The 21692-nt window shown below is 34.9% G+C and overlaps 1 protein-coding gene across 2 annotated transcripts in view; it reads right to left on the bottom strand.

The window, feature by feature from the left end:
* Positions 1-21692, bottom strand: part of LOC129960161 (protein O-mannosyl-transferase TMTC2-like) — a 923323-nt gene that overhangs the window by 422871 nt on the left and 478760 nt on the right. For both annotated transcript variants that reach the window (XM_056073352.1, XM_056073353.1), the window contains exon 7: positions 1224-1338. In XM_056073352.1, the coding sequence (XP_055929327.1) occupies positions 1224-1338 (115 nt within the window). The remainder of the gene's footprint in view (positions 1-1223; positions 1339-21692) is intronic.

Here is a 21692-nt window from a genome sequence, read left to right as displayed (position 1 = left end):
AATGGCACTTGCCATGGACAAGCCCGCTGTCGAAGACAGCTGATTTAAGCCTCAAGGAGAACGCCTCTTGTTTCAATAGTAGTGCCATCTAGGGCCAAGAGTACGACTTAGCTACACACACGTCACAACCCTTTTTACGGGGCGGACTTCATTCACTCATCCACAGATCGTAATTTAGACCTGAATCAGAGAACGATCACCCCTGATCCAGTACCCCCAGTGGTATTACTCTCGACATGGAGGACTTTGTGCCCACGACAGATTTAACGCGCGTCAGCCACCAAGCACGCGGGGAATCTTCGGCCGGCGGGGTTCGAACTCGCAACCTAAGAGATGCGAATCCAACGCTCTACCAACCAGGTTATCCCGGCCTCTATTTATTCTTTTTCATTCAACTTGTCTTGTTCCAATATTTGAATCTGTAATTTTGTAAACCATTTTTCTCTCACTTTCTTATGTACTAGGGTTTTCAAATGTTGTATATTTGCTTAGTCTCAAAGACACTATGCTTAATTTTTTTAAAGATTTAACATACTATCAGTTAATCGGCAGTTCAGTTTGATTCGATTCAGTGACGTCATATGATAATGAACGTGAGTAATAATACATTTCAAGTTTCGATAATATTTAAAATTGTAAACAAAAAATTAGGAAATAATTTAAATGTTAAAAAAACTGTTCTATTTTTTAGAAGATTCATAAAAATACGTTTTCAAAAATTGTTTTTAATAAACTTATTTTTTTCTTGTATAAAGAAATCTATTTATTTTTTTAGTAATGAAGATACTATTTTCTAATGTAAATCAAAAGCTGCATTTTCTCTAAATGCGCCATCTGAACATTAAAGGGTAGCATGCAGTGGGTATATTTTCAATTTCTGAAAGGACTGTAGGACATATTCGAGTTCAAAAACATCTATGGAAGACTAGCAATTTTAAATTCATTGACAAGAATTCTAAAGATTTCTAGATTATAAAATCATAAAAATTTCTATTATTTTTATCAAATCGATTTTCTAGCTAATACATTGTTGCAGTGTAACCGAGGATCATGAAATAATAAGGCAAAGCTGTGAGGGAAAAGATGCTGTTTTTTTTTATTTCCATGTATTTATATTTTCTTTTTCTTTTCAAGTAATAGGAAGTCACATCTGTGAGTTGTGAAAAAATGTTTTAACAGCTTATTAATTAAAAATTGAGCAAAATCTATCAGTTGTTACTTACAAGTTATATCGAACATCTGCCATATTAGCACGATAGCTCAGAGCTTGTTTGTACGCCCACTCAGCTTCGTCTTTTTCACCTCGTCCACTCAGAATGTTTGCCAAGTTTCCGTACGCTAAAAGAAAGAAAATATAGAAACGTAAGTATATATTATGTTTCACTATATGTTCAGGGATCGCCAACATAACAAAATAGTATACGTTATTGTTTTTATGTCACCCTAACGGGCGAAATTAATTAGCTAATAAATGGCTTAATTAATTGCCTAAATCTAAATGAGCGAAACATGATTATCCCTGAAAGAAGATATTGTATCCATAACGACTGATAGAGCAACAGTTATGAAAAAAGTTGGAAAGTTGATTGGTGCAAATCAGCAATTGTGCTATGCTCATGGAATTCAATTAGGAGTAATAGATGCATTATACCAAAAAATAAAGATCAGAAGAATCCAAATACTGTGGATATAGAAACTTAGATTCTAAAACACGTTGGAACAGTTTACTCCTAATGATGGAACGATTTTTGAAACTGAGAAATCCAATCCAAAAAGCAATTATCGACTTAAACTTGTAAATTAATTTTTCAGATAGTGGATTCTACTTAACATCCAGAACTGTATCAGCTCTACTTCCAATAAAACTGATTGTTGAGGCATTATCCCGGAGAAGTTCTACTTTATTAATAGCTAATGCAACAATAAATTTCATGTTGCAGTCACTGAAAGAACAGCACGCATCACTATCTGAAGAATTATATATTACATTAAAAAATCGCACAGAAGAAAGGCATACCGAAAAAGAAAATATCTTATGGTATTTACATAATTATAATGATTTTAAAAATGAAAATGAAAAAGAAGAAAAGAGACTAACCAATTCAAATCAGATTAAGTTTATAGTAAATTTTCCTAAAATTCTTCACCCACAAACCTATTCACATTCATAAGAATTCGGTTCAGTTATCGAAGATTATGATGACACTAATGTCGATAGTGAAAAGGAATTGTCTCTTGAACAAAAATTAGAATTAGCGATAAATAAAAATAAAATTTCAAATAACCAAAATACAATACAGAAATCAGCTATATCCAAAACCATCCGACGAGAAATTGATTTATTTGAATATGAGAGATTTAGAGGTAAATACTTAGAAAAAGTACATCGCGCATTGCTAACAGTACCACCAACTAGCGTAGATGCCGAAAGAGCGTTTTCGACAGCTGGTAATTTTTGAAGAAAATTACTTTTCAGGATTAATGACAGTAAAATTGATGCATTATCTTTAAGATCAAATTTCAAAAATTTGTAATAGCACAACAGACTGAATAGTGAATTTTGCACTTTTTTTATGATTTAAATAAATAAGATGTTCCTTTACTTTGTGATTTTTTATATACTTTTATAATTTATAAATTAGAAATTATTTTTTGTGATATTTACACTCTCTAATAAAACTGGCAACTGAAACAAAGAAACACCTGTGTTTTCTTTATTTTTCTAAAATTTCTAATACCGGTATTAAAACCGGTATCCCTGTATTAAGATCTAAAAAATGCTGAATACCGGTATTGAAATTTTGTTCCGATATTGCAATCCCTAGATATAATTGTGATTTGTACATAATTATTGGTTCTTCAAAGCTTTATACGATAATAGAAAATATTTTAAATTGACAATATAATTAAAATTGAGATTATTTTCTTACAATTTTTTTTTCAATCAAATAACACATTTAAATTGGTAGAATTTAAAATAGAGCTATTGAAACATTTACTCACATTTTGAAATAAGGTTTTCAACTTACAAATTAGAAAGTATGATAAATACTCTTTTGTCAGCGTTTTCAATATATTGAAACAAAATTTGTTCTGAAAAATATTTCTTAATTAAAACGATCTTATACAAATTAATTAAAATATTAAATGTCTCTTCCAATGAAGCACTTTTTTCCAAGCAGGAAGCCAAAACAAATAACATAGGTATTTATTGTTTTATTAAAAGCTTGTGCACTGCGTCTATTTAACTGAAAGTTGTCGTAATTATACTTGGTTTTCCGCAAAAATTTCGAAATACAATAGCATCGAAGAATTTTTTTTCTTTCGAAAAAGTAGTTTAAAGAATGGGCAAATTTAGGAAAATGCGAAAAAAAAATATTTGCAATATTTGCCACGAATTAGAAATTGGTGCACAAAAATTAGAAATTGGTGAAATTAGAAATTGATTTAATTGGTGCACAAACATGTGAATCGTATTAACTCTGATGGTAATCCAAACATTTTTTTTGTTTAAAATTAATCACATTTTTAAATCCTTTGTTCTAAATTTGACACTATATTTAATGTTATTTTCACTTTTTTTGTTCTTTCCAGTGACTGATATCGTAATACTTAGTAAATGATAATTGTTATACTGAATGCGATGCATAATTTTAATGGTTACTAGTTTGAAAAGAAAATGGAAGTTTCCAGTTAATGCAGATTAACGTCAGTGATGGATTAATCAACAGTGATTGAAATTCCTAAAGGTAGAATTTGTTAACAAATATTTTTTTCTAATTTGTAGCGCATTTTTAAAGGAATTAATCAACATAGTGACGTATGAAATGCGACTGAATATTTTTGCTGCGATAAATAAATGTATGAATATATGTTCATTTATTGTAAATGATAAAAGAATATTATTGGATAGAAATTGAAGAAGGGTTTATTTTACTGATAACAAAAATGTGTATGGATTATAGGAATTCGCTCTTTAAACATTTTTTCTTGTCTTTACTTTAGGATATTTTTTTTTTTCATGTAAATATTACACATTAAACGTTTCTTGTGATACTGAATGAAAGCCCTAGGTATGCAACTATAACTTTCTTCAGCGGTAAAATTGGCTAGTACATTTCGAAATTAAAGCATATGGAGTTTAAAAAAGTAAGAAAAAATCAGATTTATTTTTACTTTTGAAATCACATAAAAATTATTCCTCGCAAAAAATGTAAGAAACTAATATATTAGATTTTCATCTGCAATGTAATACAATTAAAATTCGACAAGGAAAAATGAAATGTTTGGAACAAGGAAAATTTTCTAATACCTTTCATTCAGTTTAATAGGAACTACTTCGTTTCCAAAAATAATGTTCATTTTACAAATATCACTGATCTTGGAATTATTTTAGTGGTGAAAAAATTATTTCTATTACAAAATTACTGCCGATTTTGACATTTCAAATATGCATTAACATAACAAATATAATTTTTTAAAATCATTCATTTCCAAGAATATTTCTATTCGTTATTCCTTGATAAAATTGCATTTGATCCATCAAAGTGGTGAGTTCAATCTGGCAAAATATACAAATAAAAAGCCTCAAGAAAATTTTGACAATGTCAATAGATATCTTTTTGACGTATAAAAACAGCACACATCCCCCACTGAAAATTCCAAATTAGAATAACTCTTAACTATTGCTCTGAAATATTTTCTGTTTATCTCCTTCTTAGGACTGGAAGAAATCGATTCATCTCCATAACTGATAATTCACAGATACATAAGGCAAATGCATATGCTCTAGGATTGAAACTCACCGTGAACAAGCCTCATTAAAACTATGCAAAGACAATTTATCATTTTGAGAAAGGAAAGTATTGGTCGAAAACATGTGGTCTTTTGATGGAAAAGAATACCGAGTATCTAATGAAGGTTTTCTTCATCATCTGTAAAGCTGGTAGATTATATTGTAATTACCAAAGGCAATGCTTTATTCACCACTTAAATGAGGTGATGCTGGATTATCAACATTACGGTTAACGAATGCGTCTACAAAAGTATAGGCAACCAATAGTTTGATTTCATTCGAATATGTTGAATGGTAAGATTTGCCGATGGGAAATTTGTTTGAAGCTAATTTTCCCTATCGAATTCTTTTCGAAATTCCAAGCAGAAATGTTAAGAATTTGAAATATTGATAATTTGTAGAAAAATAAAACAGTTTTCATGTCTCCAAAGACAAATATTTAACTTTTAACCTTTTAGATTAAGATAAATCGTAACTATATACTCTTGTGAAATTATCAGCTTCAGCAAATGTATTTACTCTGGGTTTTGTCGTTTCTCGCTTACCTTCAAATATCAATAAAAGCTACAATATGAATTAAAACCTGAGGTACCTAATTCTAGGCTTGTCCTAATTCCTTGTTATTCAAATCCATTCTTTTAGGGATTTCATTTTTTAAAATTATTCTTAATGGAATGTTGAAACAATCGAATTTACTCTCTACTCACGGAAAAGTTAAATAAACAATCAGCGTATCTTCTTAATATTCTCACAACTAGCCAGATCTATAATAATGGGCTGTCACATAAGGATGTTTCTAGAGTGACAACTTGCTTTAAACATTGCCCCCCTCGTTTGAAATAGAGCCGAATAAGTATTGAAACTAAATTGTACTTTATCAAAGCCTAGTAAAACTTGAGTGATTATTCGGACATCGTTTCATCTAATGATGAATAACATATTGCCAGCGAGAGAAAAATTGAATATATATTGACACAAATATTCTACTGACTGGAAAAGCTGGAATGCACTGCTACTTTTTCCATTAGAATTTCTGATCGAAAACTCACTTTCCTTCCGCATGTCCAACTCTTGCGGAAGAGATGTGAAAGAGCGCTCAATATTCTCAGAGTTCTTTCTAACACATCTTGGGGAGCGGATCGCGTTTCATTGCTTCGCATTTATCAAGCACTAATACTGTCACGCATTGACTATGGTTGTGAAGTTTATGGCTCTGCTCGAGCAAGTATTTTGTGGATACTTGATACATTACACCACTTTGCATTGCGGATTTGTTCCGGAGCATTTAGGACTTCTCCTGTACAAAGTTTATATGTCATATGTCATCAATTACCTCTACACTTACGGCGGAGAAAGCTGTCTGTCCGATACTTCTTCCGCATTTTATCTCTTCCAAATCACCCAATTCGAAATACCACAGTGCCTATCAGTCTTCGAAGACTTTATAGTGCTTGTCCACATAATATACTTCCCTTTCATGAGAGGATTAAAACTGATATTCAAGTTTTGAACCTGAAGAATATTGAAATGTATCCAGTTAATCTTTTATTTTTCCCACCTTGGGGTCATCCTGACTTTTCATATTTTAATCCATTTTTAAATTTTGATAAAGCTACTACTGCTTCAGTTGTTTTCCAACAATTATTTAACTATCATCAGCATCGATTTTCGGCCTATACACAGATTTATACAGATGGATCAAAATCGATACAAACTGTTGGATGCGGTATTGTTTTTCCAACAGTAACGTATAGTTACCGCCTGCACAATTCGTGTTATGTTTTAACATCCGAATTATTTGCCATTTTGTTGGCCCTTGAAAAAATTTCTCTTTCCGAAGAGCGCCTTTATTGCATTTATTCAGATAGTATGAGCGCCTTGGAGACATTGTCATTTTACAAAATGCAAACATCCTGTTGCAATCGATATTCATTGTCGCTTAAAAACTCTTCAAACAAAGGGATTCAGCATACTTTTCTGCTGGATACCTAGTCATGTAGGTATAGTTGGCAATGAAAAGGCTGATTGCGCTGCGAGAGCGGCTCTACATAGTCTGTCACGACCATGCACTCATTCTGATCTGTTTGCCACATATGACAAGTACATACTTTCTGTTTGGCAAGAATCCTGGGATAGATAAATGCAAAATAGATTGCATTTTATTAAACCGACTATTAACTTGTGGCCTGCTGTCTCGGTTAGAGGGACAGATGTCAAATTAACCAGACTACGCATTGGTCACACCCGCCTTACGCACAAACATGTTTTGTTTGGTCAGCGTCCACCGATGTGCTCAGACTGCAATGTTAAACTTACAGTTTTACACATTTTAATTCAGTGTCCTAAATTTAATTCTCATCGTGTGCGGTATTTTAATTCATTAACATTGGAAATGCATGAACTGGTGGGAGAACACCCTGACAGGAATATCTTTGAATTTTTAAGCGCTATAAATTTTTTTCCATTTTATATGAAAACTATTGGGGTTTAGCCAAAGATGGCTCTTGTGCCAGATAAATGCAAACAAACAAACGAAAACTATTGGGATTTTAAACATTTTCTTGGAATTTTTTCCATAATTGGAGTCTGAATTTTAAGATCTTTGTCCTTTAAACTTATTGCGCTTTCTTTTTATAAGTGTAAAACGTTGTTTGTATTTTAACCTTGAGGAAATGTTTTGTTTAACAATCATATGGTAATATACACATACCACTTGTTTTGGCGCAGCATAGCCAGTTTTGGCACTTGCGCCATAAAAATCCAATATCCATCCATCCATCCATTAGAATTTCTATTTTAAAAAGAAATGACGAGATTTTTTTGACTCTAAGGATTATTTATTGCAAACAGCTATGCAGTTGGCACAGAAAGTTTTTATTATTTCGTCAGTAAATTAACTGGAAAATGCATATTTTACTAGATTAATATTTGTCATAAGTACCATCCTAATGTTTTCCATGCGTTTATTATCAGAAATTATAACATCAATGAAAATAAAAATACTTGAGTAATTTAGAATTATCTAAATTTGAAACATTGCCATTTAAAACTAAAAAAAATCATGCTGAAAATATCCCAAAACAATATCTAATGTACAGTGAAAAAAAACGAAATAGATTTTTTTTTTAAATTCTTTAACTGACCCAAATGAAAAAAAACTGAAAAAAGTATATTTATAATATTGCTTTCACAGTTCCATTTTCAGATGTTGAATTCTATTAAAATGCCTTTATTTTCATTTTTAAATATCGTAGAAATTACTAAAAATGAAAAGGTGTAAATAAAATATTAAAGAATTGAGAAAATAAGTTTTTGATGTTGCCGGATAATTATATTCCGAATGCACTGTTATTATTAATGACTCATACTTTCCTTTTACTTTTTGTTACTTTACATATCTTTTCACTATATGACAAAGCTAGTATTTAAGAAATGTCATACAAACTGAGAATTAACGTCAATGTCGTTAGCTCTCATGGTTTCAAGTTATTAAAAGTGTATACAATGTTGAATTTATTATTAATTAAACTAGTGTAATGACGTCAATTAAAATAGCTAATTGGTTTTTATAAACACCTTTGAAATTTCAGACTTTCACAATAAATTATGTCTTCTGCTTATCATACCATATTCTAAAAATCCATGATCTTATCCCAGCACCTATTGTTGCAACTGTGGTCAGTGGTGGTACTTAATGAAGAAATTTCAACTCTCGGTGCCTTTAGATTTTTTTTATTAACAATAACAACAGAGTTTAAAGCTCAGGGTAAATTCCATTTCCGCTGGGGTCCGTGCCTGCCACGCAAGTCCCCGTTCACGGGGGTGAATGTTTACAAACAGGAAGTAAATAACAGGCGGGAGCGCCATCTATCTACGCAACACTCCTCGCCTGAACTTACATAAGTTCATTTTCCATATTACAAATATAATCATAAACAAAGTGAAAAATAGAAATGCATGAATCCTAACATTACAACAATATAAAATATTCTTCCGATTAATGAAAAATTAGATGAATTAAATTTCAATACTATATACAACAATTCCATTATTAACTAAATATATATATTTAAGGATTTATCTCTAAATTGCAAACAAGTTGAACTGAGCGTTTTATGTTTCCCTTGGGAGTTTTGATGAAAAGAGAACGAACTTGTCCGTCTCGTCCTGGACACAACTCCAAAATTCTTCCTATCATCCACATATTCCTTGGATAACGCTCATCATCAATTAAAACGACACCATTTACCTTAAATGAATAAATCTTACCTAGATGTGGAGAGATATAAGCTGATCTCAAATTAAGCAAATATTCCTTTCTCCACCTATTCCAGAAATGATTCAAAATTGTTTGTTTATATTTAATCCTTTTTGTTAAAGAATCTTGTTAAAGAATATTTACATTTAATTCCTCAATTTTAGATTGTATTACAGATAAAGATGCTAATCTTTTTCCAATTAGAAAATGAGAAGGAGTGAGTGGTGAAGGTTCAGAAGGTTCATTGTACAGATACGTGATAGGCCTAGAATTAACAATAAATTCAATTTCTAAAAAAATGGTTTCTAATTCCTTAAAAGATAGACTTGATTTGGCAATAATTTTCTTTAAACAAGTTTTAATCGTACTTATCTGCCTTTCCCAAAACCCTCGCTTAGCCAAATAGGGCTCTTGCGCCAAAAAACCTCACAAAACAAACAATTCCCCAAACCCTCCCCACCATGGACTCCTCTCAACAATAAATTTCTAAACAATACCTTTGGAGGCAAATACATTTTTAACTTCAGGATTATTAATATATTTCCACCATTTACTTAATTCAGAATTTACCTTTTTAAATGTTTTAGCATTATCAGAATAAATTACAGAATACAAACCTCTACGAGAAATAAATCTCCTAAAAGCTAATAAAAATGAATCAGTACTCATATTATTAACTAATTCTAAATGAACAGCTCTTACTACAGCACAAGTAAATATTATCAAATAACACTTATCATTAGAGTCATTCACAAAAAAAGGTCCTGCAAAGTCTACGCCAGATACATCAAATGGTGAATGTTCTAGAATTCTGTCAGGAGGTAGTGGAGCTACCACCTGTTCTCCAGATTTTACCTTAAAACGTCTACATATAAGACAGTCACTCAGTACCTTTTTTTACAAATTGTCTACCTTTGATGATCCAGAATGGTTCACGCAAGTGAGTTAAGGTACCATCAACACCTAAATGGCCCATTTTGAAATGAGCAACCAATATCAGTAATTTTACAAATTTATCGTTGGATGGGAGAAGCCAAGGATACTTCGCCCTCATCTCACCACTAGAAAACTGCAGACGACCTTTCAATTGCAGCATATTATTTTCATCGAGTTCAGGGCTCAGATTATATATGCGTGAGTCCTTGGAGATGACACTCTCAGAAAGAAGCTGGTAAACTTCCGCTCCGAAGTATTTTATTTGAGTAGCCTTGATCCAAGAATGTAAGGCTTCCTGAAGTTCGAAAGCACTAAGAGGTCCACTAAATTTTAAAGAACCAGGTTTAGAATTGTTCATAAACCTTTTCACAAAAGCTGTAACATGCAGAAGTTTGCGAAGATTGCTGTATTTATCAATGTTAATACAGCTTGAAATAGAGTCATCAACATTGGTAGTAGCAACCATTGTGTTGACGGTTTCAGTTCTCCGTCGCTCTGAAGAAAATATTTCTTTATCACAAATGGAATCAGAGAGAATTGACGAACACTGTACAGGCCACGATTGTACCGGCCGAGACAGCCACTCAGGTCCCGTCCACCAGAGAGAACTTGAGAGAAATGCGTTCGCCGATTCCCCTCTCGTAGTTAAATCAGCGGGGTTTTCCGATCCGCTACAGTGGTTCCAACAGAGAGGAGAAGAAAGTAACTGCACATGAGTTACTCTGTTACACACAAAGGGTTTCCATATTTTTGCCGATCCCTTCACGAAATGGATAACAATGTTCGAGTCACTCCATAAATAAACTCTTTTAATTAAAAATGGAAAGGTGTCCTGCAAGTATTTCGCTAAGCGAGCACCGATGAGTGCTGCCATCAGTTCCAATCTCGTAAGAGTTAAGGTTTTCAAAGGAGCAACCTTACTTTTAGAAATAATAAAACTCACCTTAGCACTTCCTTCTTCGGTGATGTATCGGAAATACGCCACAGCCCCATAGGCTTTAGGACTAGCGTCTCAGCAGATGTGGTGTGAAATGTCATTCGCTCTTATATTCGTAAACAGTTTACGTTCAATCCGCAAGTTATCTATAGCAGAGAGTTCAGAGCACCAAGTGTTCCATTTTTCTTCCAAATCCTGTGGTAGCTGTTCGTCCCATTCGTGGCTTCTTTTCCATAATTCTTGAATGAGAATTTTAACTGTGATTACAAAAGCGCTGATTAGTCCACAAGGAACGAAAATTTGAGAGATTACTCTCAGCACATGTCTTTTAGAAGTTCCGTTGGTGATTCCAAATTCCAAGGAATCCCTAACATCCTTTAAATTCAACTTAATTTCATCCTCAATTGGATCCCAATTCAATCCTAAGAATCCCGATCCTTGCCCATGATCAATATTTTCTTGATACCCATTCTCAAACCAAAGTTTATTTAGATCGACACAATTAGTCCTTAATTTCCTTAAATTAAACCCGGTGGAGCGTAATATATCTATAGTAGAAGAAGTTAACTGATAAGCATCCTGCGCGGTATTTGCTCCATAATATAAGTCATTGACATATAGAAAATTTAACATTTCACAACATTTAGGATATTTATCTCTAAATTTCCTTATATGAAATTGAAAATACAAGCCAAAGCAAAGGGAGATGTAGTTAAGCCAAAGGGAAGACGATTAAGATTAAATACTTGCTTTGAGCCACCCGTATCTTCCGGAAACCATAAAATTTTTAGATACATTCTATCTTCCTCTGCAATCTCTATCATAAGAAATGCCTTTTCTAAATCTCCGCAAAACGCAATTTGATTCTCACGAAATTTAAGAATAACATCCAATAAATTGGCATTAAGATTAACTCCCGTCTCAAGCGAATCATTCAAAGAATTTTTTATTTTCCCCTCCCTTACTACTACAATCATAAACTATTCGAACTTAAGTCGTAGCTTTATCGTCACGGATAACCGCTCTGTGAGGCATATAATATCCCATCCGAGTGTCTTCATAAACACATTTCCCTAGAATATCGCATTCTAATTGATACAATTTTTTTGTACTAGTCCGCAATTTCGGTAATTTTATTTAATTTCTTTTCCAATGAATTAAAGCCCCTTTCCGCAACTTCAAAATTAGAATCCAATTCAACCGGAGGTCCCATATTATCTTTCCACATTAATTTGCAAATATACCGTTCTCCATTATATTTCAAATTATTTTCGAAGGTTTTAATCAATTTATCATCCCTCTCAGAAAGGCCTCGTATTTCGCAAGGAAATTCCTCTATCTCCCATAACTTGTTCAGCTCAAACAAAATAGAAGAATCCATTACCAAGCAAACATTATCGCAACTATCAGTCGAATCGTTCCTCTTACCGACACCTCCTATCAGCCACCCGAAGACTGAATTTATGACCCAGGTGTTCTGACAGACCCTTTCCCGTTTGTCATAAACAACTTCCCAAAAGGAGTCACTGCCTACTAGAATTTCCACCGGAACCCCCTTGTAAATGAGTCGGCAAGTTGTATATTTTTTGTCTTCAACTCTCTCAAAATAGAGTCGTCTGGAATATTTAAAGACAAATTAGAGATTATTTCTATTATAAGAGTTTCGAGCATATAAAATTTTGATCGATCACGCCTATTCTCAAGCTTCAAGCATACAACCGGATATCGTTTTTTATGAGCCGTAGTTTGGCCAAAAGAATATATGGCAAGCTCTTCGTATCTTATTGGTTTAAGATTTAACGCTTTTGCTAATTTAGCCGAGATAAACTCTTATGAGAAGAGCTATCTAAAATGGCACTTGTTAATACTGACCTTTTATCCGAACTAGCAAAGACTGAACAGTAGTTTGTAAAAAAGCTTTATTTTTCGCACTTTGATATCGAAGGTGAATTATGAGAATGCCTTCCAGCTACGTTTCTCACAAAACTAAGAGGATTATCATTTTTCCTACACACTGATTCATGGTGAAATTTAGAAGAACATTTTTTACAAACGATACCTGATTTACAAAATCTGCTCATATGGTTTTTCTTAAAACAATTCCAACATCTACCCTCAATCTTAAGTTTATTTATTTTTTCTTCGATATTCAAAAATTTACAATTTATTGAATCATGACCGTTTACGCAGTCGCAAAATATACAAACATCCTTTACCTGGGTATGCAATGCCGCAGCGGACGAAACATTTTTTGGCCTTAAATAATTTTTTTGATGCCTGTTAAAATTTGGAGAAAAGGTGCGTTGAGTTTCAGAACTTTTTGGGTTACTGATAATACACTCACAAATTTCCCTCGATTCAACTTCATTTCTTAAGAAATCCATAATTTCCGAAACCTCACAATTACTATCCTTACTGCGCTTCCGATTAAAATCCAAAACTAAATCTTGGGGCAATAATTTTAATAACAAAGGATTCAACAAATGACCATAAGATCCTTCCGTAACATCTAGCGATTTTAAATTTCTTATATTTATTTCAATGTCGTCATACAATCTACGCAAGCCTTTAACATGGGATGAATTTCTAACGGGCTCTAAATTTAGTAATCTAGACATATAGGAATTTATGATGAAATCCTTACGCCCATAGCGTTGATTTAAAATTTCAATACAAGAATCATAATTTTTTTCATTTAACTCAAATCCAGAAACTACGTTGTACGCGGGGGGAGAAAGCAACGATTTTAAGTACTGAAATTTTTCTATTTTAATTAAGGAGTCATTATATCCGATTGCACTATTATAGCAATTAAGGAATTCCATGAAACTTGTATCCCCAGAAAATCTTGGAATTCCTAATTTAGGTAGTTTCAGAGCCGAAACTGCATTTATTGATTTGTTTAGGCTCGAGTAAGATTCCTGGGCAGAAGTATTTATGGTGACTTGCTTTAGATGACACCTCAATTTAATTTTGACTGTTAATATTTTATACTCATATTCTTCAGATCCTTTTAATTCCGATTTGAATTTTTCTTTGTCAGTAATAAGGTCTTCTACTTCTTGATTATATTGTTTTAATATTTCCTCTTTAGTTCCTAAAAGTTCAAGGATTTCTTCCAAAGTATTTAAATCATTTTTTTCTTTTTCTTCATCCAGAGCTACATGCGCTCTTTTTAGTAGCTTAGTGACGCTGCTGCGAACGCTGCTTCTCTTTTCTATTATCTTTGTTAATTTATCCATGTTTAAATAAAATATCAAAGGTCTTACCCGTATCCAATCTTGATTAATTTCCCGGCCGATGCACCATGTTGCAACTGTGGTCAGTGGTGGTGCCTAATGAAGAAATTCCAACTCTCGGTGCCTTTAGATATTTTTTATTAACGATAACAACAGAGTTTAAAGCTCAGGGTAAATTCCATTACCGCTGGGGTCCGTGAATGCCACGCAAGTCCCCGTTCACGGGGGTGAATGTTTACAAACAGGACGTAAATAACAGGCGAGAGCGACACCTATGTACAATCCGCAACACCTATTGTGCGTACTTAAAATGCCTTTCTTTTTTAAGAAATTATAAACGATAAGAAATGATATAAATATTCTGGAAATACTTAAACGTAAAACTCTTTAAATATTATAATAAAGTCATGATTATATGATATTCAAACCAAAATAGGTTCCGGCTAGCGCCAGGGTGGATACTGAGGCTGGGAATTTCCAGAGCCAGCAATTGCCTTCCCTAGTTGGGCTCCGTGGTGGGCGGTGCCGTCGGTTCCCGAATTTGAATCCCTCTTTGTATGGGCTTTTTCTCAAACGTCACTGAAGCAACATCAAATTCTCACTATTTTATTATGCATACTGATGAAACTTTTCATGCGCTTTCTCCATTCCTTGCACATAAATTGATTCTAAGAAAATGCGTTCTGGTGATCTCCTTATTCAAACGAAATCCAACAAGCAGGCAGATACTCTGAGTAAACTAACTACCTTAGGTTCATGGCCAATAAAAGTATCTCTTCACAAGACATTGAATTTCTCACGGGCGGTTGTCTCGGAACAATCTCTTGTACAGCACTCTGACACAGAATTAGTGGAAGAATTACGATCCCAGGGGGTCTGCGCCGCTCGTCGCATTCATGTTCGACGTCACGGACGATTAATTCCTACAAAGCATGTTGTTCTTACATTTGAAACACCTGTTCTACCAAAATTCATACGTGCTGGATATTTGCGGTGTAACATTCGTCCATACATACCTAATCCTCTGAGATGTTACCAGTGTCAGAGGTATGGTCACTCCCGGCAATCATGTCGTGGTAAAATGGTATGTGGTAAATGTTCTTCATTGGATCATGAAACTAACACATGCGATTCAGAAATATTGAAATGCCCTAACTGTACATGCGCTCATGCAGCATCTTCTAAATTTTGCCCTAAATAGCAAATGAAGAAAGAAATCCTAGCCATTAAAATAAAAAAACAACATAACATTTAAAGAAGCCCGCCAAATAGTCAATGATAGAATGCCTAAGTCCGGTGTATCGTATTCCTCTCTTTTGAAATCAAAACCAGAAAACACTAATGTCGGTTCAACTCAAACCGAAGAATTATTGACGAAAATTGTTTGCCCCCCCCTCAAAAAATTACAGCCTTTAAAAGCCGATGTAACACAGACGAAAAAACTTCCAACTAAAACTGACTATTATGCATCTAAACTTGCAACGCCTGAAGATACTAGTTCCAGTTGTATTTCACCTGTTGCAGCTGTTACTCTACATACAGACCCTGAAGCATGCAGTAATAACAAACCGACGAAAGAACTCCGAAAAAAATTAAAATCTTTTGGTATTAGCAATCTACTTCCGTCTGAAGACCTTTTATCTATTAACCCATCCTCTTCAGACCTATCTGAAATGGATATGGAACCTTCTACGCAGCTCGATGATGTTACTGCAGGCAAAGTTAAGAAAAAATCTCAACGTAAACGCTGATTTTATGGCCACACTTATTTCATGGAACTGTCGTGGCTATCGCAATAAATTGCACCAAATCAAGGACTTTATTAACAATTTTCACCCTGTCTGCATGGCATTTCAAGAGACATACTTAAAATCAAGCGACCCAGCTAAAATTAAACGTTATAGTTTGATTCGAAGAGATGGTAACTCTGATAGAGCATCGGGAGGTGTTGCTCTCCTCGTCTCTCATGACCACCCCACATCTGTAATCCCACTTCACACACAACTGCAAGCGGTTGCGATTCGTACTGCGATTCCGCGCTTAATTACAGTTTGTTCTCTTTACTTGCCTCCTAATTCCGTCATTGATAAACATGATAGATTAGTTTCTGAATAAAAAATAGATTAGTTTCTGAATTTCTGATAAGAAAATAGATTAGTTTCTGAATTGCCAGCACCGTTCATAATAATAGGTGATTTTAACGCTCATAGTCCTGTTTGGGGTAGTAATAGCATGAATCTCCGGGGAAGACAAATTCAGGAATTTATTTCTGATCACTCTCTTTGTCTTTTGAATAATGGTGACCATACCCACTTTCATTTGGGTAGTAAAACTTTCCATTGTTTAGATCTTGCTCTCTGTTCAGCCCCTATTGCTCCGTTTTTCACTTTTCGAGTGGGGAATGACTTATGTGAAAGTGATCATTTCCCAATTTTCCTCACTCAAGTTAATATACCTGTCATAGTACCGCAATGACCTAAACGTTATATGTTTGATAAAGCTGATTGGACGAGTTTCACTAGCAGAGCTAAAATATCAAAGGATATGGTGGAACATCCAGACTTTGATGTTGTTGTCGATAATGTGACTTCTTCAATAATCAGAGCAGCAGATGAAACAATTCCGAAATCTGGCACTGCTTTCCCTGAATTTCTGAAATCTTGGTGGAATAGACAATGCACAGAAACGCGCAGGAATCAACAAATTCCATGGAATAAGTTCCGAAGACGGCCATCTACGAAAAATTTTATTTTATTTCAAAACGCTAAAGCTATAGCTAGACGTACGCGGCGCCAAGCCCAATGGAACTCCTGGATTAAATTACATCCAATGTTAATTCTTCTGTATCAGTGACAGAAATGGAATCTAGTAAAAAAGGTGTGTGGAATTTATTCTGAATATCTTGTATCATATTTAAAAGTGAAGGATCAGGAAATTTGTGACTTACAGGAAATGACAAATATTTTAGCAGAAACATTTGCATCTGTATGCTCAGCACAGAACTATACAGAACCATTTCTGTCATATAAGAACACAACAGAAAAAATTCCCCTTCGATTTCGCACAAAAAAAGATTCTCACATATAACATTGATCTGACCATAGAAGAATTATGTAACTCATTGTCCACAACTAAGCAAACTTCAACAGGTCCTGATGGCATCACTTATTCTATGATCTCGCATCTGTCAGATGACTCTCTTGGTAATATTCTATACATGTTTAATAGAATATGTAAAGAGCCTTATTTTCCATCAAAATGGAAATATGCCACCGTCATTCCAATATTGAAGCCTAATAAAGATCCTTTAGATCCTCTCTATTACCGTCCAATTGCAGTGACCAGCTGCATGTGCAAACTCCTTGAAAAGATTTTAATGCGCGTTTAACCTATATTTTGGAAAAAAAGGATGTATTTCACCATTTCAGAGCGATTTCCGTAAAGGCCGATGTACAACAGATAATCTGATTTTATTAGAAAGTGCCATTCGTACAGCCTTTCTCAGACGCCACCATTTGGTCTCAATTTTTTTCGACATAGAGAAGGCTTATGATAGAGCATGGGGATATGGGATTTTGAAAGACCTATTTGAGCTGGATTTTCGTGGACATTTGCCTATGTTTATACAAAACTTTTTAGAACATCGTTATTTTAGAGTTAGACTGGGAAATACTTATTCTGATGTTTATTGTTAAGAAGAGGGCGTTCCTCAAGGCTCAGTTTTAAGTGTAACCCTATTTATTTTAAAAATTAATAATATTTTATCAGTTTTACCTTTCTGCATACAAAGATCACTTTATGTGGACGATATTCAGATATCTTGTTCTGGTAGAGATATGAGATTTATTGAAAGACAGCTGCAAACAGCAATCAATAATATGATAGCTTGGACAAATAAAAACGGTTTCACCTTTTCTGCTCAAAAAACCTTTGGTGTTCATTTCTGTAGAAGATTGTTACATCCAGATCCGGAATTATTTATTCAAGACACACCTTTAATTATGCAGAATGAATGCAAATTCCTTGGGGTAATTTTTGACAAAAAATTCACTTTCCTTCCCCATATCACATATTTCAGGAAGACATGTCTCAAGTCTTTAAATATTTTAAGAGTTCTCACAAACACTGCTTGGGGCACTGATCGCACTTGCTTACTACGCGTGTATAGAAGCCTCATGCGTTCAAAACTGGATTATGGGTGCATCGTTTACGGATACACGCGACTTTCATACCTTTCACGGCTTAATTATATCCACCATCAGGCTTTAAGACTATTCTCAGGCTCTTTCCGCACCTCTCCAGTAATGAGTTTGTATGTGGAAAATTTTGAGCCGTCTTTGACTCGCAGAACATACATGGTATCCTTTTGTTATTATTTTCGAATGTTATCAACCGAAAATAACCCTTTGAGGAAAATATTTTTGGATCACAGCACGGACAGGCTATTCAATAACCGGTCTTCATGTATACCTCCTTTGGGACTACGAATTCGCCAATTACTTCCAGATGAATTTCAGACTCTTGATGTCAGCAATAATAATTCACTTGCGACTCCCCTTTGGATCTGTAATAACATCACCTACCTGAATCCTTTTAAGAATCTATACAAAGTGGAGATAAGTAGCTCTATTTTCAAATGTATTTTCTTTTCCCACAAACAATTATTTCATGATCATCTACCCATTTATACAGATGGCTCTAAATCTGATACAAATAGTGGTTGCGCTTTTGTTTGTGAGAATGACATTATAAGTTATAAACTTCATCATTTTACCTCTGTTTTTACCTCTGAATTGACAGCATTGTATATAGCACTAAAATATCTTTCTGAAAAAAGTCCAGTAAAAGCTACTATTTACTCCGATTCTTTGAGTGCTTTGGAATCCTTGAATGGTGGTAAGAATTCTCATAGTCTTACACGGGAAATCAAACGTTTGCAATCCCATCTGCATAGGAGAGGCTTTAGAATTTTATTTTCATGGATACCAGCGCATGTCGGCATAACAGGTAATGAACAGGCAGATACTGCAGCTAAATTTGCTACTACATATCACCCTCAACCTCTTCATTACACTGATATCAAGAGCACAATACGTAAGTGGATGCTGAAGACTTGGCAAAATGACTGGAATCAAGAAGTAAATAATAAACTCCACGAAGTAAAACCGTATATTACTACATGGACTTCAACTTTCAACAGAAAATTTTATGTAATTTTAACTCGACTGCGTATCGGCCATTCACGTATCACACACAGACATTTATTATTCGGTGAATCTCCACCTGTATGCGGTTCATGCAATGTTCCACTGACTATACGTCATATTTTAATTGAGTGTTCGGATTTTTATAGAAACAGTATTAACTTTTTCAACTCCTCTGATTTTAACTTGTCTTTCCTTATAGGAGAAAGACCCCATAAAATTTTATTTCCGTTCTTGAAGAAAATTGGAATTTTTAATGAAATTTAAATTTACTATTATAGTACTTTTACCTACTGTTTTACCAGCTTTAAGGAACTAAATAGAAACTCGATAAGTGAACTGTGTTTTCGGTGCAGCATATCCTAGAAAAGGATCTTGTGCCAGAGAATCCCCTCAGGGGCTCACCTACTATAGGTGAGTAAGGGTGTCCAAATCCCGAGGTACCCAGGGATCTATACTCCCTTTACGTTTCCACTCCGCTACGCCTTCTGCTTTCTACTGTGTTTTTTCTTCCCTCGACGGCAAGCGAGGGAGCTCTCCATGAGAAGCTGTCGCCGCTCTGTTTGCTTCTTGCTTCTTATGGACAGCCAAAGTCCCACGTGTTGGCCGTGCGTGGCAACCCATTTGAAAGACGGGTGGTGTACTGTGGTCCCCTGTGCATCAATCGGCTGGTAGCTAGTCACTCCTTGGGCTTGGCGTTAAGGGTGGTCACTGTCCCCGAGGGTAACTCCGAGCGTATAGGTTCCGGCTAGCACCAAGGTAAGCGCCGAGGCTGGGAATGGCCAGAGCCGGTGGCTGCCTTCCCTTGTTGGGCTCCGTGGTGGGCGGTGCCGTCGGGCCTGAATCATTCGCAATATCGTATGGCTCCTCACATGAAGGGTCCCTTCAGTGGGCACCATATTCTTCCAAAACAAACTGAAAAACCATTTGCAATTTATTTTATCGTAAAACGTGTTTCTTCTGATAACGCAACCTTTGAAAGTGTTTTCCCTTTTCTCGTGGAGAAAGCCCTCACCTCTAGTGTCGGCGAAGTTGCTAATGTCCGTAAGCTAAGAACAGGAGACTTGCTCGTTGAAGTGGCATCTCGTCAACAGTCACAAAAGATTTTGAAATTAAAAACCTTTGGTACTATACCTGTTTCTGTCTCTCCCCATAAATCATTAAACTCTTCTAAAGGAGTAATTACATGTGGAGAGCTGTTAAATGAACCTCTGGATGTCATTGAAAAAGAACTGAAAAGTCAAGGAGTCACACACGTGTGCCGTATCACGATTAGGCGTGATGGTAAACTCCTGGAAACCAAACACCATGTTCTGACGTTTAATTCTCCGAAGCTTCCAGACTCAATTAAAGCTGGATATTTGAAATTGGTTGTGAGGCCATATGTGCCAAATCCATTGCGATGTTTTAAATGCCAGCGTTTTGGTCATTCAAAGACAAACTGCCGCGGGACCCTTACATGCGCCCGTTGTGCATGAAAGCAATGAATGTTTACAAAAGGAAAAATGTGTTAACTGTAAAGGTGATCACACCTCTTTTTCACGTATCTGCCCAAAATGGAAGCTTGAGAAAGATATTATTTCTGTGAAATTTGCACAAAATATTTCCTTTCCTGAAGCTCGGCGTCTTGTGAAAGCACAGACTCCTAAAGAAGGCAAAAGCTATGCTACTGCAGCAAAACTCTCTCTTACTGCATCAGGGACACAAACGAAACCAGTCGTTATCTTGACTACCGATACTGAATCGGATCACATTTATTCTAGTCCAATAAAAGAATAAACATCATCAAAAAGTAAAAAGAAAAAACTTGCGTCTACATCACAGAAATCTCTTGCTTTGAAATTTGCAAGACGAGGATCTTCTGTTAAAGATCTTAAATCCATTAAATCGGTTGCCCTGGAATTGGGTAAAACCGGTCTCGCTGGTAACGATTTATCCACCTTATTTAATAATCCAACAACAGGAACCGAGCTTTTAAAAACCCATCCTTCTCAGAGGATGATGACGATTTACAAATGAATTGCGAACCACCAGCAACTCTGCCTACTGGTGCTGATAACAGCTCCCCTCTTATTCCTTAATGGTTAGTTTCGTCTCATGGAATTGTCCTGGTCTTCTGTCGAAATTAGAGGACGTCAAAGCTCTTATTAATGCTTCACATCCCGTTTGCGTTGCATTGCAAGAAACGCTCTTGAAACCAGATACTTCTCTGAAGTTACGGGGTTACAGTTGCGTGCGTAGGGATATTGATACTGATATCTCAAACTCTGGAGGCGTATGTATTTTCACCTCAAACAATTATCCCAGCACTATTCTAAACTTA

This window comes from Argiope bruennichi, chromosome X2 (genome assembly GCF_947563725.1).
Source record: "Argiope bruennichi chromosome X2, qqArgBrue1.1, whole genome shotgun sequence".
NCBI lineage: Eukaryota > Metazoa > Arthropoda > Arachnida > Araneae > Araneidae > Argiope > Argiope bruennichi.
The sequence above is the reverse complement of the archived record's forward strand: the minus strand, read 5'-3'. Positions and strand labels throughout refer to the sequence as shown.